This window comes from Eulemur rufifrons, chromosome 25 (genome assembly GCF_041146395.1).
Source record: "Eulemur rufifrons isolate Redbay chromosome 25, OSU_ERuf_1, whole genome shotgun sequence".
Lineage (NCBI taxonomy): Eukaryota > Metazoa > Chordata > Mammalia > Primates > Lemuridae > Eulemur > Eulemur rufifrons.
This window is the reverse complement of record NC_091007.1, coordinates 17,885,471-17,906,451: the sequence shown is the minus strand read 5'-3', so window position 1 is coordinate 17,906,451 and position 20,981 is coordinate 17,885,471. Positions and strand designations below refer to the sequence as shown.

General features: G+C 36.0%; 1 protein-coding gene across 1 annotated transcript in view; it reads right to left on the bottom strand.

Annotated features, from left to right (window-relative positions):
* MYO3A (myosin IIIA) overlaps nt 1–18,970 on the bottom strand; it is a 37,081-nt gene extending 18,111 nt beyond the window's left edge. Inside the window, exons 1-2 of the mRNA XM_069458735.1 lie at nt 18,803–18,970; nt 15,614–15,748 (exon numbers count right to left, since the gene is read on the bottom strand). Coding sequence (XP_069314836.1) covers nt 15,614–15,748; nt 18,803–18,970 — 303 coding nt within the window. The remainder of the gene's footprint in view (nt 1–15,613; nt 15,749–18,802) is intronic.
* Nucleotides 18,971–20,981: the final 2,011 nt, after the last annotated feature.

Below are 20,981 nucleotides of genomic sequence, written 5' to 3'. Positions count from 1 at the left end.
ACATAGCCACTTACTTTTTCAAGATAAAAGGCAGTTTAAAAAAAAACAAACCTCAAAATCATTATGAGTTTAGCATATGAAAGAAATAGAATAAGTTATGAGAGTCAGATATCCAAATTTTACTTACAGATAACATTATGTATTTGAAAATATCTGAAGCCTTACTTCCTTTATGCCTTCTACTGTACTGGCTATAATATATGTTATAAAAAATAATTCACATTTAGAAACCAGAGGTTTGGAAGTTAACAACAAACAAACAAAAAAACCATATAAAATTGCAAAGAGATAACACTGAAATCAGAGACAGAAACTCCCCACTCCTGTACCCCCTAAATATAGAGACTTTCCTGTGTGTTATTTTTGACAGGCGACCTCATTATCTAGCTGGAAGTGGCAGTGAGATGGGGAACAAAGAGAAAGGGGAAATGCCATTCTCTTTTGTTCATCTCTTTTGTAAAGATGTATCTAAGGATTTTTAACTTCTAGCATTTATGGCTCCATAAGTTAGAGTCAGTGTAAACCTAGACTTTTGTCCTTCAAAATCACAGAATTCTCATCTTATAAGACTTGAGCACAGGTTTTATTCATTCCTTCATTTATTCATTTTATTTGTTGTTATACTGTGAAAAAAATACTCTCTCAATTATTTTAAGTATTATTAAGAGATTAGTGACAGAGAAAATCACAAATGACAAAATTTTTTAAATCAAATATTTTAATTTTTTTTTCTTTTGAATGTGTATTAGTTTACCTGCTTGACGGTGGTTGTGTTTGCTGTTAGGGGAACCATTGTCTGAGGCTTTATGTGGACCTGACTGGGAGGAACTGAAGCTCTTAATAATCCCTTCCTCCTGGACTCTGCCCACCCTCTCCTGCACCTTTTGCATGGAGGGACTTTATTTCTCTGTTGTCTAAGAAGGATGGGTGGTTTAATTTTCAGAATAACAAAGAGTTTTCTGAATGAGACTTCAAGAAGAGTCAGATTAAAATGAAAAAGAAATGAGAGGGGAGACGAATATAACACATGTGGAAATTATAAAACCGTTGGTACTAAACATGAATACAACACAAATTATTCTGTAGCTGAAAAATATTCCTAAAATAAAAATCGTCCTCCAAATACAATTGTACCATGACTCTCTAATTCCTTATTTAGAATCAGTGAAATTTTAAGTATGGTCTTGGATGAAATTTATTTTTGCTCAACTAGCATAGAATGCCTTTCCTACATAAAGTAACAAAATAATATTAAAACTGAAATATGAGCTTGTTTTTATTGAATAAGGATTAAATACATAAAATGAAAGCAAATATTCTTGAATTAGGCAACAGATTACACAAAATAAAAATGGCCTTGTGTTTCCCGTTAAAAATAATTGCATCCAGGTGAACAAATCATGTCATATCTAGCCAATGCAATTTTTAAATTACCAAGATAGACCAAAAAGAGAATTTATAATGGGGGACTAAAAAACCCTTAAGTATATCTTTGCAACACAATGCTAAAATAGGCCCTTAATGTTCTGTAATGAAACAAAATTGAAGTATGATTTTTCTAAACCAGAGCTATCCTAATTAAATAACAGAACAGCACAGAAAATGAATTTTCCAACCTGGCTGTAGTCAAACCTTTAAAAAAACAACCTAAATCAAGAGGGATTATGTTCTATAAACAAATCATTGGCACTAACTTCCAAAGACAGTCTTTATAAGTTCTTTGAATGTATGCTGTCTTTACAATGTTAGGAGCGGATATGAGATTTTTACCCAAATTTCTGGAAAATGTTTGCTAATTTCTGCAGTTAGCATTTCTGACTTTTGCTGTTTTTTCAATTTTTTTTGTTTATTTCAAGAATGTTTTAAGACCATTAGGTTAGTCTAACCATATTCTCCATGAGGCCACAATAGCAGATACTCTTATTTTCTAATACTCACTCCAGTTTTTACTTTATTTTGTAAAAGTGCTATCAATACTCATGTTTGAATGTTTTTGTAGATACTAATATTTAGCAAATACCTACCTACATGTGAAACTTCTGGATAATATGGTAGGTATAAGTGTAAGGTTATAAGACATACTATATATTTCCAAAGTAATCACACCCATTTATACTGCCATAAGCAATGTGTAACAGTTCAAGTTGCTTCACAACCTCATCAAAACCTTTTATTGGCCAGGTGCGGTGGCTCACGCCTGTAATCCTAGCACTCTGGGAGGCGGAGGTGGGCGGATCGTTTGAGCTCAGGAGTTCGAGACCAGCCTGAGCAAGAGCGAGACCCCATCTCTACTAAAAATAGAAAGAAATTATATGGACAGCTAAAAATATATATATATAAAAAAAAAGTAGCCGGGCATGGTGATGCATGCCTGTAGTCCCAGCTACTCGGGAGGCTGAGACAGGAGGATCGCTTGAGCTCAGGAGTTTGAGGTTGCTGTGAGCTAGGCTGACGCCACGGCACTCACTCTAGCCTGGGCAACAGAGGGAGACTCTGTCTCAAAAAAAAAAAAAAACAAACAAAAAAACCTCTGGTATTATTGGTCTTTTAAATTTTAACCATTTTAGTGGGTGGCTAATAGTATTTCATTGTGGTTTTAATTTATTTTTTTTCTTTTTTATTTTCCCAAAAACTAAAGATGTTGAACATATTTTATATATATATGTTTTTGAACAGTGTACAAAATTTTTATTCACTTATTTTTAAATCAGGTGGGTGCACTTTATTAAGTAAAATTCCTATTATTCCTAGTAAGCTGTTTTTCATGATTTCTTTTCACTTTGATTCTGTTAATGCAATTATGGTGCAATGAATTTTTAATGTTTTAACAAACTTGCATTCCTGGAATAAATCCCATTCAGTCATGATGTATGAATATTTTTATACATTGCTGGATTTAATTTGTTAACATTCTGTGAAGGATATTTGCATATATGCTCACGTGGAATGTGAGACAAGTTTTCTTGTAATGTTTTTGTCTTGTTTTGTCAGTGTAATGCTGGCCTCATAAAATGAGTCAACAAGACTGATTATGTCTTTCTTAAATATTTCACAGGACTCTTGTTTCCAGAATGATAGTGTGGATAACTCTAGTTCTCTAGTAAAAAACCATAACTGGCAACAATTAGAAAAATAAACAACCATTTAAAGTTGTTTGGAAATTGTCATAAGGGCATATAGCAAAGGAAGAAACATTCAAGATCGTAACACAAAATCAGTAAGAACAGCAAAAGTCTATGACTCTTGAGCCACCCTCTCCTCCACATCGCCAACCAGCTCAGTGTGACAAAAGCTCCATGCTGGGTGCATGTTGCTAAGAAGATGGGGTTCCCTCTCCCCACAGTTCCCACTGAAGGCCCACAGTATTCTCCTGGGAGGGGCAGACCACAAGCATTTCTCACACACTCCCCAACTCTATGTTACAGAGGGTAGATTCAAGGTGAGTGCAGGGACAGCCCCCATTCATACGGTGGTGGTTCCAACTCAGGTGCGGTAGACTGAGAATAATAGGGTCCCAGTCATTCTCACCCCAGCTTGCTCGCAGGGCATAGGATCCATGCCAGAAGAGGCAAGTTCAGCAGACCAGAGGCTACCTCTCTGGTCCACAGTTCTGCTCGTGAAGGAGGATGTGTGAGGAGGATGGTCTGTGGCTAGCGTGGGCTCCGGTGCAGGCTTTGGAAATTGGAAGAAAAGGCGAGTGGCAGTGGGCAGGTGAGACACGCTCTTTATTATCGGTGGTGGGGGGGGGATACAGCAGCAGCAAAAAGCATGGCTGAGAACATGGTGAGCACTTATATATCGCTCTGAACAATAGTGGCAACATGCCATGGGAAAGCATAACATGGGTTCACATAGGAGATAACACCTTGGTTACATGATTATGCTCACTCCTGCCTCCCCAGAAGGCCAGCTAGCTGGAGGGGCTGGACCGGAAAAAGCACCGAGGCAGTCATCTTAGTTTGGCCTAAGAAACCTGTTGCCTACACAAATGCATTTTCCCTTACAGGGTATCACTCCAAGAGATGTGAGCTCCTGTCTCTGCTACTAGCTGCAGAACAGTGGCTCAGACATCTTGCCAAGGGGGAGAGGAAGGTCCTAAGAATAGAGAACTTCAAAAAGCTCCCCAATGGTGCCAACTTAATTTAGGAGAGAGTGTGGGGAAGTTTAAGCCTAAGAATACTCTTGAAAACAATGGCAATGTTGGTAATTACAAGCAGGCTGAAAACCCCATGAGCACAACAAGCTAACCATAAACCAGCTAGCTTAGCAAATAGAATCAAAGAAACAGCTAAGAACTCTTCTGGAATCAGAACAAACCTCAGAGACTAGCCACAAAATGTACTCCTGTGAGGAGGCCTGGATTTAATTGAAGCAAACTGAGAAGCAATCCATGCCCCAGGAGCCTGCTGAAATCAGTAGAGGAGTCGGCTGACAATTACGGGAGCCTAATAGCTGGGTGTGATACCAACGGAGGCAGACAGCTTAATAGAAAGAGCAGGGAAGCAGACAGAGCCTTGTTAAAACCACTGTCATTGCAGGGAGACTGTGCGTGTGCCCTAGGCTGTACCTCTGAGGAGCAGCATCAGAGCCCCATGCTGTGGAGGAAATAGTCTTCACCAACATAGTGCAGCCAAGTCATTAAACAAGCAAACAAGTCCCCCACCCAGAGGAATAAGTATCAAGAATTCCCACAAATTTTAAATATATTTTCTAAAATGTCCAGTTTCAATTAAAAAAAATATATATACATATATATACACATAAAAAAGACGTGACAACTCAAGTGACTGAGGCAAAAATCTCAATCAATGGAGTTTTATTTAGCCAAAGTTGAGGACATGCCCAGGAAAAACACAAACCACAGACAGATCTGTTGCTGTTTTTCCAAAGGAGAATTTGGAAGTTTCAGTATTTGAGGGGAATAGGAGATAAGAAAGGGATTGGGGGTTGGGGGGAAGCAGGATGGATGGAGAGTGAGGAAAAAAAATGGTTACATTCTTGCGAGAGCCAAGAAAATCTACATTTTACATAAGATAAAGAGAATATCAGAAGAGAAAAAATGAGTGAAAGAAGCATCAATTATATAGATTTCCCTGTGTAGGTGGAAGAATGTTTGATCCAGCCTTGTCTCTGTTCTGCTGCCTGTGAAGATGAACTTGTAATTCATCATCAGTGTGGGACTGAACAGATTTAGTTTTAGGAGCTACACATAGCCTGTGGACCTAATGTTACAATTTGCATGTCCTCTTTGGGAGGCCAGCAAGGAATTTCCTTAATGAATGATCTGTGGGGTCCTTCACAGGTGCCTGGGGACTTTACCTCCTTTTGCATAAGGAGTTGGGAGGGGTGGTCCTGAGATTTTTATTTTCTTTTACAGACATGCAAAGAAACAGGAAAATGTCACACCTACACATTAAAAAACAACAACAACAAAAGTAGGGCCTGTGCTTGGCTCCAGACATTGGACTTAGCAGAAATTATAAACGTGTTCAAAAAACAAAAGGAAATCCTGCTTTAAGAAGTAAAGAAAGTTTTGATGGTAATGACTCATGAAACCCAAGATATCAGTAAAAAGACAGAACTCACAGAAAAGCACCAAGTGAAAATTATGGAGTTGAAAAGTACATAATGAAATAAAAAAATTCACTACAGGAACTCAACAGTAGATTTGAACTGGCAGAAGAAAGAAGCAGCAAACGTGAAAAGAGATTAACGAAGATTGTGAAATATGAAGAAATAAAGATGAATGAATAGTCTCAAAGAAATGTAAGAATATCAGCAAACATGTAATGTCCGGACCAGAAGAAAGGAGAGAGAATAAGCAGTAGAAAAAAAATCCTTGAAGAAATAATAGCTGAAACTTCCCAATTTGATGAAAAACATCAATTTATAGCTCCCTGAACTCAAGTAGGATAGACATAAAGAAATCCATAGTCAGTCATCAAACAGTAAAAATGCTGAAAGCCTAAGACAAAAGCAGGAGAAAAGTGAATTGTTATCCACAAGAGAACCTTACTAAGATTAACAGCTGACTTCTCATTGGAAACAATGTAGGCTAGAAGGCAGAGGGAAGACACTTCAAGGTGCTAAAGAAAAAACTGTCCACTAGTTTCTCATATACAGAACAATTATCTTTCAACAATGAAGGGGAAATAAAGACATTCCTAGGTACACAAAACTGAGAAAACTCATTGCTAGCAAACCCACCTTATCAGAAATACTAAAGGAAAAATTTTTGAATGAAAGTAAGTGATCACAGATAATGATTTGAATCCACACAAGAAAATAAAGAGCACTAGTACAAGTAACTTATTTGATCATAAAAGAGTGAAGATATATTGTTAAATGTATATTTAATCCTTTTTTTCTTAAATGATTTAATTTCATATAGTTTTGTTCTGATCTTAATTGTTTCTTTGTTTATCATACTTGGGGGATTTTGGAGATTCTGCAGATTCATAGTGGTCATCAAAGTTAGAAGGTCACAGAAGTTTTTAACCCAGTTAAGTTTTTATAACTATACTTCAGCTTGAACAGCTTCAATTTTCCTGTCTTCAAGTTCACTGAACTTTTTCCCCATATGTGTTCAACAAAGTTTCCCCATTTTGGTTGGTTATAAGTCAAGCATCTCTCAATCCTGCACAAACTCTAATATTTGTGCAGATTACAGGCCTATAGTAATTCTTTCTCTGGTTATTGTTCTTTTACCAACTGCCTGAAGTCTCATTTCTATATGTACCCAGCCTGGTTTTCAAAGACCTTTATATCTTTTTTTTGAATTATGTAGATAACCCTTTATGTAGAATTCCAGAGCTTTTTTTTTTTTTTTTTTTTTTTTTTGGTATAACTCCCTCTTCTCTGTAAATCCCATCCCCCTCAGCCTTTCCAATCTTTTCAGATCAGCAAGATTGCTTTGATCTCCTTGGGAATGCCATCCTGGTGCCTGTGGTCTAGAATTGCCTCTAAGAATAAAGATGAGGTCATTGCAGTGTTCACTTCATTTGTTTCCTTTTCTCAATGGCACAGCCCTAAGCTTTCTCTTTTCCAATGTTTCAAAGGTGCTGGGTTTTTAAAAATACATTTTGTCCAGTTGTGGTTTTTATGGTACAAAAAAAAAAGTCCATACCTGTACTGTCCTGGCCAGAAGCTGAAGCCACAGTGTATTTTTATGGACACTGTAATTTGAGAACTTCTGACAATGTTTTCCAAACTTTCCTTTGAAAACAATCACCTTAGTGTTTATTAGAAAAAATAGTTTCCAAGACTCCATTCTTAGAATTTTTGCTTCAGGAGGTTCAAGATGGTGGGATTCTTATCATTAGAGTGGTTTGCAGAATATTTCAAAGAATAAAAGTACTAAAACTTCCTTTTTTTGTATACAAGTAGCAGATTAAAATGCTACCTCCTCAGATAGGCCTTCTTTGACTACTATTTTCATAAAAAGTCTTCTCTTTCATTTTCTATTAATGTGCCCATTTATATTCTTCATAGCACTAACAAAAATATATAATTAATTAATGTTTTCTTTAGTTTTCAAATATCTTTCCCCACCACTAGACTGTAAGCTCCATGATGACTGAGTTCGTCTTGTTTTCTGTTGACTACCAAGAACCTACCAAAATGGCTGGTTCAAAGTAAGAGATTACTATTTATGGAATAAATAAATGACTGGACAAATAAACTTAAGTTCCATAAACTTATGCATGCATACACACACACACATACACACAGTGACAGAAGACTATCTGCTCACATGGTATGGAAGGCACCTCTAAACTGTGACATGTTTGACTTAATTTCAATAAAGCACACTAATGAAACCAAATTCTGGATTCCAATAAAATACTGATAAAATATTAATGAAAACTGGGACCATCAACTAATACATGTTTCTAAGGTATACTTTTGTAATGTGTAAAATTTTCACATTACTTTTCTAATGTGTAAACTAGAAGCAGTATTTTAAAGGTGTTGTTGGCGTACAATGTAATTGACTCAGGTATGCAATTTGAAGTATTTTGGTAATTGTATACAATCATCTAACCACTAAATCAAAATACAGAACAGTTCCCTCACCCTGAAATGCTTTAAAATTCTTGGGAAAACACCATCACACCTTGATAATGTTATCAACAAGAAATCTATAACAAAGAGAATATAACTTATCAGAAGAAATATTTTAATGTGTACCATAAAAATCTATTAGTTTATCAAATAGCAAGACATCTCTTGTCACTTCCTATATATTTTTTTTAACCTCTGAAGTAATACTAAAACTTGCACTCTTATTCAGAGAAGCAGATGCTTTTGCAAGTGCTGTAGTATGTTTAGGGAAGAAAGACTTAAATATATTATTTATATTTTTCTTAGGTTAGAAGAGTATAAAGAAGTATACTTAGATGGTTTTTTCATCTCACCCTTTAAACAATAACATAAAAATGAAACCATTCTAGGTAACTGGCTGTCTGCTCTGTTGTAGGTTCACCAAATAACAGCTTTTGCACACATGCATTCTAACTCATCCTTTTTCTATCATCCTATATTTCCTTTCCTCAGGAAAGGCCTTATATTACTTACTAGATATAAGTACAAAAACAGAATAACCAATAATGCGTGACACATGAAAGTAGTATTTATGCCTATGAAAACCACTTTAATGACCTAAAATGTGCATTTGAGAGGCTTTATGACTATTTACTGAATTTTCATGCTTTCAAATACTACCTGTAATTGCCAATCTTTGATCTCCTGAAAGGGCTATAATTTCAAGGAGAAAAATTGCCATAATTGGAACGTAATGAGAAAAAATAATGTCACTATTAAGAATGAACAAATCAGAACCAATTCAGATGAATAATAGAATACAGTCACTTGCACCACCATGGAAGGAGCAATCATGGCAAAGATTGGATTATGAGGGAAAGGGTCTTTTAACAGCAAGACACCCTAACTCTGGATTTTGGCTGCATTGTGGCTGAAGGCACCCTAGGCAAATAGCTCCTGAGAGAGGAGTCTAGATTTCCTTACATACTTAAAATCGGGTTGTTCATCCAACCAAGAAGGGGAAATTATAGTTCGATCTCAATTCGCCCCTTTGTGTTCATCAGTAGCAAATATCCGAGACTGATTTAACCGAAGTTTTACTCTGTGTTGTGGTTTGTGGGTTGGGGAGGTGAGCAGATGCACAAACCCAATCCAAACCTCACCTTCCTAGGTCCCCCTCATCCTTCACATTGACCCTCGGTAGTAAACACGGGGGGGGGGGGGGGGGGAATAAGGAAGTGCAAAGTTCAAAAAGGTACCTGCAGGTCAGTCAAAAGATGTGGTAGCAACAGGCACAAGGGAATACACATAAGTTATTTCACAATGAGACACAAGTAAAAACAAACAAAAACCCTTGTTCTCCCTTTACACCTACATCACTAGGACAAACTAAAATACTAAATGACAATAAAAATCCCCAAAGATGTTCTGTAAAAAAAACCAAAACAGTTTCCACAGCATAAAACTTCACTCAAATTATGGAATTGGAATTTCAGAAGGCCAGACGCTGGTGCTCTCTTACTAAACCTGGGCAACATTTAGAGTCTAACGGTGAACATACTGAGAAAGATGGAAATTATTCCCAAATAAAGTCTTCAAAATTTATATAATAACAAAATGAACAAAAATATGGGAAAGAGAAAAATTGTATCAGAAAGGAGTGAAATAGTTAAAAAATCACAACGAAAGAAAACAGACTGACCAACAAGGTCGGGTAAAATATTATTCTTAGGATTTCAATTCTGGATGGAAATATAAGTGAAATGATTCTTCCATGTGACAAGTCATCTCGCAGGGCTTTGTCTAGGCTGGTATGGTCATCCCCACGTGCCAGGTTTAGAATGAAGACTGTCACTCATTGCGCAGAGACACCCCCTCCAGGACACACCTTCTTTATGTAGAGTCACAGTAAAAGCCTAATAACGTTGTTAAGATGACCTTCTGGGTGACATCGCTGCCACTGCTCCTCTTTTGGTAGCCTCATGCAAAATAACTCATTTGGGCTTATTACAATAAGAGGCATAATTAGCAGTCATTTTGTAGTACAAAGTATTGATGCCACAAGCCAATTTTCTGAAAGTGCCTCTAAAGCAGCACCTGCACCATTAATGTTTATAAATCAGGTAATTGTACGTCTAGCCACTTATGTATATGTAATTAGTCTAATTTACATATGTAAATCAATTATCTTATGTACAGTTTGCCAACTTCTTGCTTTCTTTATGCTCCCCCCCCCCACTTTGCAAGTTCAAATAGATCAGATTTCTGAAATACCATTTTATCAAGCTGCATTTATTCTTTTCTCTAGCCATTTAGGGATATTTCCAATATCTCCATCTGATAATAAAATATAAGGACAAAGTTTCAAGAAACTGGTTCATTATACCAGGATGCTGCTTTACTTGCACTGGATGTTCCAAAACCATTTTAATCAATCTTTTCTGCTCTCTCAAAAAAGCATTTCACTATGATCAGGTATCTCCAACTCTCACCTAATTCCAAGTGATAATACTGAGAAATTCCAAGATATTAGAATAGGGGTTTGATAGGCATGAAAGATAATGATTGATCTCAGTCAATATTTTTAAGTTCTAGGCAAAGATTTATACCCTATTTCCTTGCCCATGTAGGCCTATATTGGACAGAATACCTGAACCTCCATTTTAAATGCTAATCTGCCAATGATTCTACATGGAAGAAAAACTAAAAATGCATTATTGAAAATGTTTTGAACGATATAAAAAATTTTATTCAAGAATATATCAAGGATTTACACAGCATTACACATCAAATATAAAAACACAAATGAAGTAAACTCTAAAGTTCTCCACTGATGTAAGGCAAAATGGTTTAAGTTCATAATTTGTATTCTATTACTTGGGTAGCTAAGTTTAGATGACTAAAAGTTTAGCTTTGTTTTCATATATGATTTATCTCAAAATATAAAGCTATCTTAAACTAGAGAACTATAAAATACAGTTGACCCTTGAATAACATGAGTTTGAACTACAGGGGTCCACTTAAACATGGATTTTCTTCCACCTCTGCCACTCCTGAGACAGCAAGACCAACCCCTCCTGTTCCTCCTCCTCCTCCTCAGCCTACTCAATGTGAAGACGATGAGGATGAAGACCTTTATGATGATCCACTTCCACTTAATGAATATAAATATATTTTCCCTTCCTTATGATTTTCTTAATAACATTTTCTTTTCTCTAGCTTACTTTTTATTGTAAGAATGCAGTATATAATACATATAACACACAAAATATGTTAATCAACTATTTATGCTATCAGTAAGGCTTCCAGTCAACAGTAGGCTATTTGAAGCTAAGTTTTTGGGGCATCAAAAGCTATATGTGGATTTTCAACCATGCAGGGGTCAGCACCCCTAACCCCCATGTTGTTCAAGGATCAACTATAATTCTGAAATTATAAATAGTCTATTTTTTAAAGGGCACAAATGATTATTGAAAAATCTTAAAACTTTGTAAAATAATATACAGCATCAGATAATGCAAGGGTTCTTGACAATAGTATCTTACATTTTGAAAAGCTCTATAGTACAATTCAAGGTGGCAGGTGAAACATAAAAATGTATTTCTTCTCACTCATGAATCGCCATTAAAATGCTAGTAAAGGAATACAAAAGTATAAACCACAAAGTATAAATAGAGGACAGAAAAAACGGAGCCCCTGTGTAAGAGATTTCAACAAAATTTTGCAGTACGGAAAGAGGATAAGCAAGTGGCAACTGATTTAGCAATGCAGGGGAAGCTGCAGGCTGATACAGGTGGTGAGGCTATTTTGAGGTCACCTGAGCAGATGAACCCTAGCAGTGCTAGGGAATAGCAGAGATGGACATGCAGTTGAGAGGGGAGGGGCAGAAAACAAGGGATCATTTGGAAGTTTCTAATTAAAAGACTTGACACCTCTCATCCCACAGACAAAATATCCACATCCAGAAGCCTGCCTGAGCATTTCCCCCTCTCTCTCTCTCTCTCTCTCTCACACACACACACACACACCCCTCCAGGGTCAGAGACTGGAGGTTTTGTTCCACATAGAAACTGAACTGAAGAGACTCAAGATTGGGTGACATCAGCAACATGAGTAATGGAGTGAGGCACATCCTACTGCACGATGTGCAAAATGGAGAAGTAAACTTGGAAAGAGGAGACCAAGGAGTCCAGGAACCAGTGGGTTCCACCCAGGTGAGCAGCAGAGAGATACGAAGAGGTCAGACACATGACAGACCTCCAGAGTGGGACAGGAGGATGTAGGGTTCCAAACTGCAATGGACAATCTAGGCAAAATTAAGAACCTGGATTACTAAAGGAGACAGCAGAGAAGCTCGGCTATACTTTTCCAGGTGCAACAATCACAGCACATCAAAAGTATGAACGTGCTCACGAAAAGGTGGCACCACTAAACTAGATCTACATTTTTACTGCTTTATCTTAGCAGCCCTTTGGTAATACCTGGGGTTTATTAAACAAGTAAATGTATTTAATTTGAAAAAGATAACCATGATTAAGTCTATCTGAAACTATACTAGGTGAAAAAATAGAATAATTTCATGAGTAATATTGTCAACCATTGTAAACATACAAAAAAAGACGTAAATATTTTAAATGCTAAGTTTCAAGTATTTTCTACAATAGAAAATTTTTATAGTTTCAAGTATTTTCTACAATGACCATTCATTATTTGTAGAAATATTTTTAAACCATAATTAATAGAAAAATATGAACATAAAGCATGAAAGTAATATAATTTATACATGATTATTGTACCTGCTATGCTTAGAATGTGTCCCCTCCAAAATTCAGATGTTGAAACTTAATGGCCAATGTGACAGCATTAAGAGGTAGACGGGACTTAAAGAGGTAATTTGGAGGCTGTGGTGGGAGGATCACTTGAGGTCAAGAGTTTGAGACCAGCCTGGGCAAGAGCGAGACCCCATCTCTACAAAATATAGAAAAATTAGCCCGGCATGGTGGCGCATGCCTGTAGTCCCAGATACTCAGGAGGCTGAGGCAGGAGGATCACTTGAGCCCAGGAGCCTGAGGTTGCAGTGAGTTATGATGACACCCCTGCACTATAGCCAGGGCAACAGAATGAGACCCTATTTCAAAAAAAAAAAAAAAAAAAGGTAATTAAGCCATGGAGGCTCCTCCATGGTGAAGGGACTAAGACTCTTACAAAAGGGGCTTCCAACAGTATTTGACTTGCCCTTCTGCCTTCCACCACGTGAGGACACAGCGTTCCTCCCTCTGGAGGATGCAGCAATAGGGTGCCATCTTGGAAGTGGACAACAGGCCTCAACAGACAACGGGACCTACTGGTACCTTGATCTTAGATCTCCCAGCTTTCAGAATTGTGAGAAATAAATTTCTGTTCTTTACAAATTACCCAGTCTGTGGTGTTTTTTATTTTTTTGTTATAGAAGCACAGACTAAGACAGTGCCATGTCAGGAAAACCAATGGAACATTCAAAAAGAAACAGTCAAATGCTGATAAAATAATGAACACAATAAATATGTGTTGTTACCTGTAGTCAAATAAAGGTATTTATGGTCCCTGGATTTGATAAAGCAACTTTTAAAAATTCTGATAAATTTTATTAGAATTAATGGTTACCCTATTTGAATAATAATGTTCAATGAAAATCAGAAAATTGAATTCTTCTAGGACTGGCAGTCACCTTAGTGAAGAACCTTCTGGTATTCCTGCCTTAGAGAGCATATTGTTCAAGCACAGGACTTGAAAAGGCAGACTCTATGGCTTCCCTTTAGCAATTTCATATCAACATCATTTTTAGTAAGCTTTCTTCCCCATAAATGTAAATATTTAGGTCATTAAATATGAAATGTCCAATTTTGAATCAGAAGTGTAGTTTGTTATCTCTCAAACAAGCAGCAGTTCAATTAGTCAATGTATGTGCCTCAACTATCAACACAGTTTTGCCAATATTAAGGGTAGCTTGTTTATGCCATGAGCAAAGAAGACTGGAGAGCCAGTGGCAATGAAATTGCAAAAGGTGTTTTCCACAGCTTGCTGAGAATTGAATATTTTTCCTTGCAAGAAGTGGTCCAAAGCCTGGAAGAAGTGGTAGTCAGTTGGTGCAAGGTCTGGTGAATACGGTGGATGACAGAGGTTTCCAAGTCCAGCTGCTGGAGTTTGAACAGCATTTTTTGCAAGAGGATTGGCCTGTCTCTGTTGACCAATCTCAGCTGCTTAATCACAAGTATCCTCATCATTTCATCCAATAGGTTGCAGTAGAGATCCACTGTAATTGAGTGACCAGGTTTCATGAATCTGTAGTGGATAATACCAGTACTGGAACACCAAACAGACACCATTAGCTTTTTTTGATAAATATTTGGTTTTGGACTGTGTTTCGGCACTTCATCTTTATCCAGCCACTGTGGTGAATGCTTGTGATTCTCAAAAAGAATCTATTTTTCATGACACATAAGAATATGGTGTAGAGATGGTTCACCTTTATAACATGACAGCAAAGAAAGGTAAGCTTTGAGATGATTTCTCTGCTGACGCTCATTTAATTCATGCGGAATCCATTTATCCAGCTTCTTTACCTTGCCCATTTGTTTCAAATGGTCCGATATTATTGGAATAGTAACATCAAAACTTGCTGCTAATTCATATATAGATTGAGATGGATTAGCTTCCACTACAGCTTTCAGCTCATCATTATCCACCTTGGTCTCAGGTCACCCATGTAGCTCATTTTCAAGATTAAAATCCCCAGAACAGAACTTCTCAAATCATTGACATGCTGTGCATTTATTAGTCACATCCTTCCCAAACACTTTGTTGATATTTTGAGCTGTCTGCACAGCACTGGTTCCACGACAGAACTTATATTCGAAAATAACACAAATTTTTGACTTATTCATGATTTCACAAGAATTGCTCTAAGAAAAAGTTTGATAGCTAATCACAAGACAAAACATGTATTTGAAAGAATGAGGATGTACCTTCACCACAAAAATAAAACAGAAAGTGTTAAAGTGAAATGTCAGAGATATCAGCTGTCAAACTTAGTACTTAAGGAAATTGGACATTTCATACTTAATTATTTAGTTCTGTAGTTTAAGTCATTGGCATTCAATAAAGACAGAAAAAGAAAATCACAGCTCACTATTTTTGTCTAATGAAGCCTCATTTAACTCTAATTGTCTCTTATAGCACCTGGCACAGAGCCTTAGTCACATGTTAACTGAACAAAATATAGATGAATAAATATTATAATGAAATCCCTTTTTAACTTGTTTTTCTGCAGGAAAAATAATCTGGTTTTTTAGTCTTTTATTGTGGAGTCATTTATTTCCTTTTAATCTTTAATAGTCTTTGTGGCTTCCCTTTAATTTCCTGATGTATAGTTGAAGATGACAAGGCCAGAACTAAGCACAACTTTCTACTGAGGACATGACCAGTCAGGCACATACTAGAATTGTTTTATGGTGTTAATGTTACCTAAATATTGTCATTCCAGAATCACACCACAAACTTCCACCCATACAAATAGTGGTGAAATACTTACCTCTAGAACCAACCAGAGCTTATCTCCATTGACTTTATCCTTCTTAAAGTAAATTCCATAGAATTTGACCACATTAGGGTGGTCAGAAAGTGTTTTTAAGATGTTATACTCTGCTTCAATCTCTTCGTCAATATCCTAGTTTCAAAAAGTCATAAGAAGAGAACTGTGAGAAAAACATGAATAATGACAAAGAAACAGAGACAACCAAATATAGAATTTAATTTTGTCAAAGTCATAATAGTTGTTTACCCTGCTTAGTATTTAATACTATGTATTGAAATTTCTCATTATCTTGTTTAAGGAGAGAGGTTGTGATTTTCATGCTAATCAAGTGCATCTCAAGTTATATTAATTTCATTGAATTTAAAAGGGATAAATAAAAGGCTATTTTTGTATGCAATTAGAAAGAAACATATGGAGAATTATTTCAGATGATTTTGCTTTTTTTCTGTATTATTAACTTTATTACAATGGCAAAGCTATTGATTTGAAACGAAAACTTTTAGTACTAAAAAGCTGGTTCATTTTGTTTCTTTGGAAAACAGGGTAATTGAAAACTATCAAAAAACCAGTCATACAAACACTAAATTCCTACTTTTCTATAAAAGTAAAATAGTTAAATTATAAAAGATAGCACACAATCTTTAGTGAACTAAAAGCCCATTCACCAGAAGTAGAATAGGTTGCTGTCTTATCAATAAAAATGCAAGATAGTCACTTAGTTATATTTCTGGAAAAGCACATATACATGAAACAACTCACAGAGAAATACACAAGAAAAATCCTTACTAATATTGTTCTTACAATGACATATCATGTCTTTGTTGTTTTCCTATAGAATACTGGAATCACAGAGATAGAAAGAAATTTAGATCTGTGCTCTAATTTTATTTTTTTAACAGATAAAGTTTCTATTTCTAAAATAGCATGCTCTTGTTACAATTTTTTTTACCAATATTAGATTTAATAATGGAAATATAAATATGTGTCTTATGTTGTAAAATGTTTCATATTCAATTTTTTATTTTGTCGTGTTGGACCATTACTTGGTCTGTTGACGTTGCCATTGCCATTATATTTCCTTTTTAACAATGGACTTGCTGTTATAAACTAATCTTTCATATTAAAAATCCATTTAATGTAACAGTGCACCCTAAATGTATAGAAAATTTTTTGGTTTGTTTTTTGTTTTTGTTTTTTGAGGTCGCCAATGTATACTTTATTGGCAACATTTTTCTTTTTTGTGTTTTAAAAATTTTTTCTTTTTTTCAAAATATTAATGAAAAGGGTACAAGTGTTTTTGTTACATGGCTATCGTGTATAATGCTTAAGTCAGGGCTCATGGTGTGCCTCTCACCATCATCGTGTTCGTTGTACTGATCTCTAATTTTAAAGGAAGAAAGTCAAGCTCAGAGAAGTTGTAGCCAGAGTTGGTTCGTGTAAAATTCAGGTTTAGACTCCAAGCCTACCACCTTCTAATCCTGCTCATTTAATCCTTCTCCTGGAGAGAAAATTACTAATTAAAAACACATATTAGTAAGATTCCTTTAATTTTAAAAAAGCCAATTTTTGTAAAATAATTGGATGCATTTAAATTTAAGATTATAATCTCTTGGATATAAATCTTTTTTTATTTGACTTGTGAAGAAATGAATGAAGAGTAAATAAATAATTCTTAGGAAAAGATGTATGAACAATGACAAGAATAAAAGCAAAAGAACAAATTAAGTACTATAGTTAACAAAATCAATATGTTTCATTAAATCAATAGAACCAAACATGATTTATAAGGTTTGTAAATATACCATACATGAGTAAATTAGGCAAGAATAATGGTTACATATATTCTAAGTAGTTGTTCTTCTCCATCAAGAAGGAAGGGAATGGGAGAGACACTAACTATGGGACCAGACAATGGGATCAGGTTGAAGTCTTTTCTCTTGCTGCCACACACCCCAACCCCTAATAGCAAAGGCTAGAAGAAACAGGAATAATCACTTTGGTATAACTTGTGCCTTTCTTCCCTCATTTTACACAGTTAGAAATTCCCACCAGAGGAACGTGAAAACATTCAGCATCAGTTACACCTGGGCATCGTGCTTCTCATTTTTTTCTCCAGTGTATGTAATTTATTACATTAAAATAAACCCCTTCTCCTCTTCTCCTCTGCTCAACATAACATGGAACAGTGTAGTTATAATGGGTTTATCAGAAATAAAGTATAAAAAAAAAAAAAAGAGCGACCCTAAGATGAACAAACAGAGGCCCAGAGACCTTTTGCAGTGTCCTACAGTTTGCCAGTGGATGAGCTGTGACAAGGTCCCAGGACTCTGCTGTCCTCTCCGGACACATTTCATCATTTCCATCATGCCATGCTCCCATCACGTGTGCAAGAGTGGGGTCAGTTTGGGGAGCATGTGATTACTGAACTCATTCTGGCTCACGCATGTGCTATGGGAGAGCTGGGTACCTCCCAGTAGCCCGAAGGTATCCCAGAACCGTTAGCTCTCATTGCCAAGAAACAGAATCTCATGCTCTTCACAACAGAGACCAGCCTTGGTAGTTTCCCTGTCACAACTCCTGCCCCACCGAAAGGAACAGGGGGACCCCCACTGGGGCCTCACTAGAGCAGAGACCAGCAGAACTGAACATGAAATTCAGTTCTTCACAATGTGGAAACTCGCCCTGATTTCTGCTTTGGGAACATTTAAGCAAACCTGAAAATCAATTTCCCTTCTCTGAAAAAAATTTAATTTTTAAAAAATCCTCTTCAGTGTGGCTTAAGAGAAATTCTGCCTGAAGCCTAAATAAATGCAGGTGGAAAGGGTCTGGTTAAGATAACATATTAGGGTTACTTCTGAACCCATGAATTTGTATTTGTACAATTTTTTGAAATCTAAAATAATACTGAATCAACTTTAATAATATTGAGTCTCTTGAGAGCTGCATTTATTTATGTGCTTGTGCATGTATTCATTCACTTGTCAAGTATTCATTGTGCCTTATTATATACATGAAACACAAAAACTAGGAAAATCAAACAAGCAGACTTTTACATATTTTTAAAATTATAACTTGTTTTTAGAATGACATTGTGATGAATAAATCAAGATAAGATATGGAAAGACTTTTTAACTATTTAATATAACTAAAAACAAAGTTGATTCAGGTGAAAAAAATATGACTTACGTGAATTGGATCCAGAATTTTGACTGCTGCTTTTTGGCCATTTTTCTTATTCAATACTTTAAAAACTTTCCCATAAGTTCCTTTGCCAATCGTTTCAGTGATTTCCCATGTATCAGAAGGGTCAGGAAAGTTATCAAAGATGATTGTTTTTCCAATTAATGGAAACATGTCAAAGGTTTAAATCCCTGGAGAGAAAAAGTACAGTTTCATCTACATTTGACTGGGGATATTAAACAACACACATAAACTCATGGGAAATTATCTAATATTTTCACTGATATGATAGAAAATATACAACAGTAACCAAATATACCTTACAGTCATAGAAAATTTTAATTTCAATTCTTCTCATTTGCAAACAGATTAATATGAGTTTAATAATGCTTTGTAAGCAGGGCTTCCTTTCTATGTTTAATATAGTTCCATATTAATTGCTAATCTTTTTAGATTAAAATAAGAAAAATATATTTATATCACTTTGATTTACTTCTTTATGAATCAAAGACTTTTAAAACGAACCTTAGAGATGATAAAATTCAACTTTCTCATTTAAGCAAATCCCACACTTTATAATGAAAAGTACAATTTCATCTACATTTGACCAGGGATATTAAATGGCATTAAAAGTGAGTACGTTTTATTCCACTTTTCTATGTAAAACTCAATAATGGGTCTTTCCATTGCTTTTAGGATGAAATGTCCTTAACATAACCTGCCAAGCCCTTTAAAATATGGCCCTTGCTTAACTTCCTGGCCCCCTCTCTATGCTTTTGCTCTTATACACTACAGTCCAGCTGCTCTGGACCCCTCACGCCACTTCTTTCTTGCTTGAGGGTCCATTAAGATTATCTCTTCCCAATTCCACCTGTGGCTTCTTCGCTAAATTCTAACACCTACTTATGTTTCAGGTTTCAGCTTAGATGTCACTTCCTCCGAATGTGACCACTCTGCACCCATGTGGGTTGCACGCTCTACCTTGGTCCTCCAACAGCACTCTGCACTCCTGTTACCTGACATCATTACTGCACACCCAGCACCTGACAAAGTGCTGAAATGAGTAATAAATTAATTAAAAGAATATGGTCAATGAAATCATTTATTGATATCATTATCAATCATATCAACCTCTGATATCATTACTGATTTCATTATTGTATTTGTAATGATATCAGCTATCATTTTTGTATCTGATATCATTCCTGTACACCCAACACCTGGCATAGTGTTGAATTCATTTATCAATTAATTAAGAGAATAGGTCAATGAGGTCAAGAGACTTTATAAAGGAGATTTTACATAAAACCTGGGATACAATTACAGAAAAAAAAAGGGTGGGAGATTAAAAAAGTAAAGTGCTCTTAGCATTTCTAGTAGCCCTCACATTTTTTCAATTATCTCTACGAAACCACACTCTTTTCAATATTAAAAATTTGATTGCAGTTGTGTTTGTATGTGTATGTGCCTATATTGAAACATATCTGTTAACAGATATGTATTAATGATCCATAATATTAGCCCATGAAATCCACTTGTCTGACCACACTAACAACTTTCAGCCTCATTCACACCATCGGTCCATCAGTTCCCCACTTTCTTTAGGTCCATCCACTGTCTTCAGACTGCATTCCCTACTCATTTCTCCTGCCTCAACACTGGGCTGTGTGACTTGTGTTACTGTGACTTCCTTGCAAACCCCCTCAACACTCTTGTTCCGCTCTTTCTCCATCACATTCCCTGGGAGAAAAAACAACTCTGGTTAAACTCTACATCTCCTTCACACCTGTGCCTCTAGCTGGAGAAACTCACACAACCATGCTGACTAATTTCCCTTGAAATTCAGGATAATGAAACTACAAGTAGACCCTCAACACTGCCCAGCAAGCCTAGTGCACTTCCATGGTCCCTTCTCTCTGGAGTTACTATTTCACAGTGATATCCTCGAATTTTTCTTTCCTTAAATTATTCCTTCTTTGCTGTCCACCCCCTCCCACAAAACTTCACAACTAATGCCCTTCATAATTAATTGAAAAAAATGGAAGCAATAATAAAATTCTTTAATATTCTCACCTCAAATGCTACAAACCAATATACATGATAGTGAATTCATTCCCATCTTTGGTAATTGTTGTTTGGACTCAAATAGTCTTTTCTTTGGTTCCTTCTCATCCTTCAGTTCTCA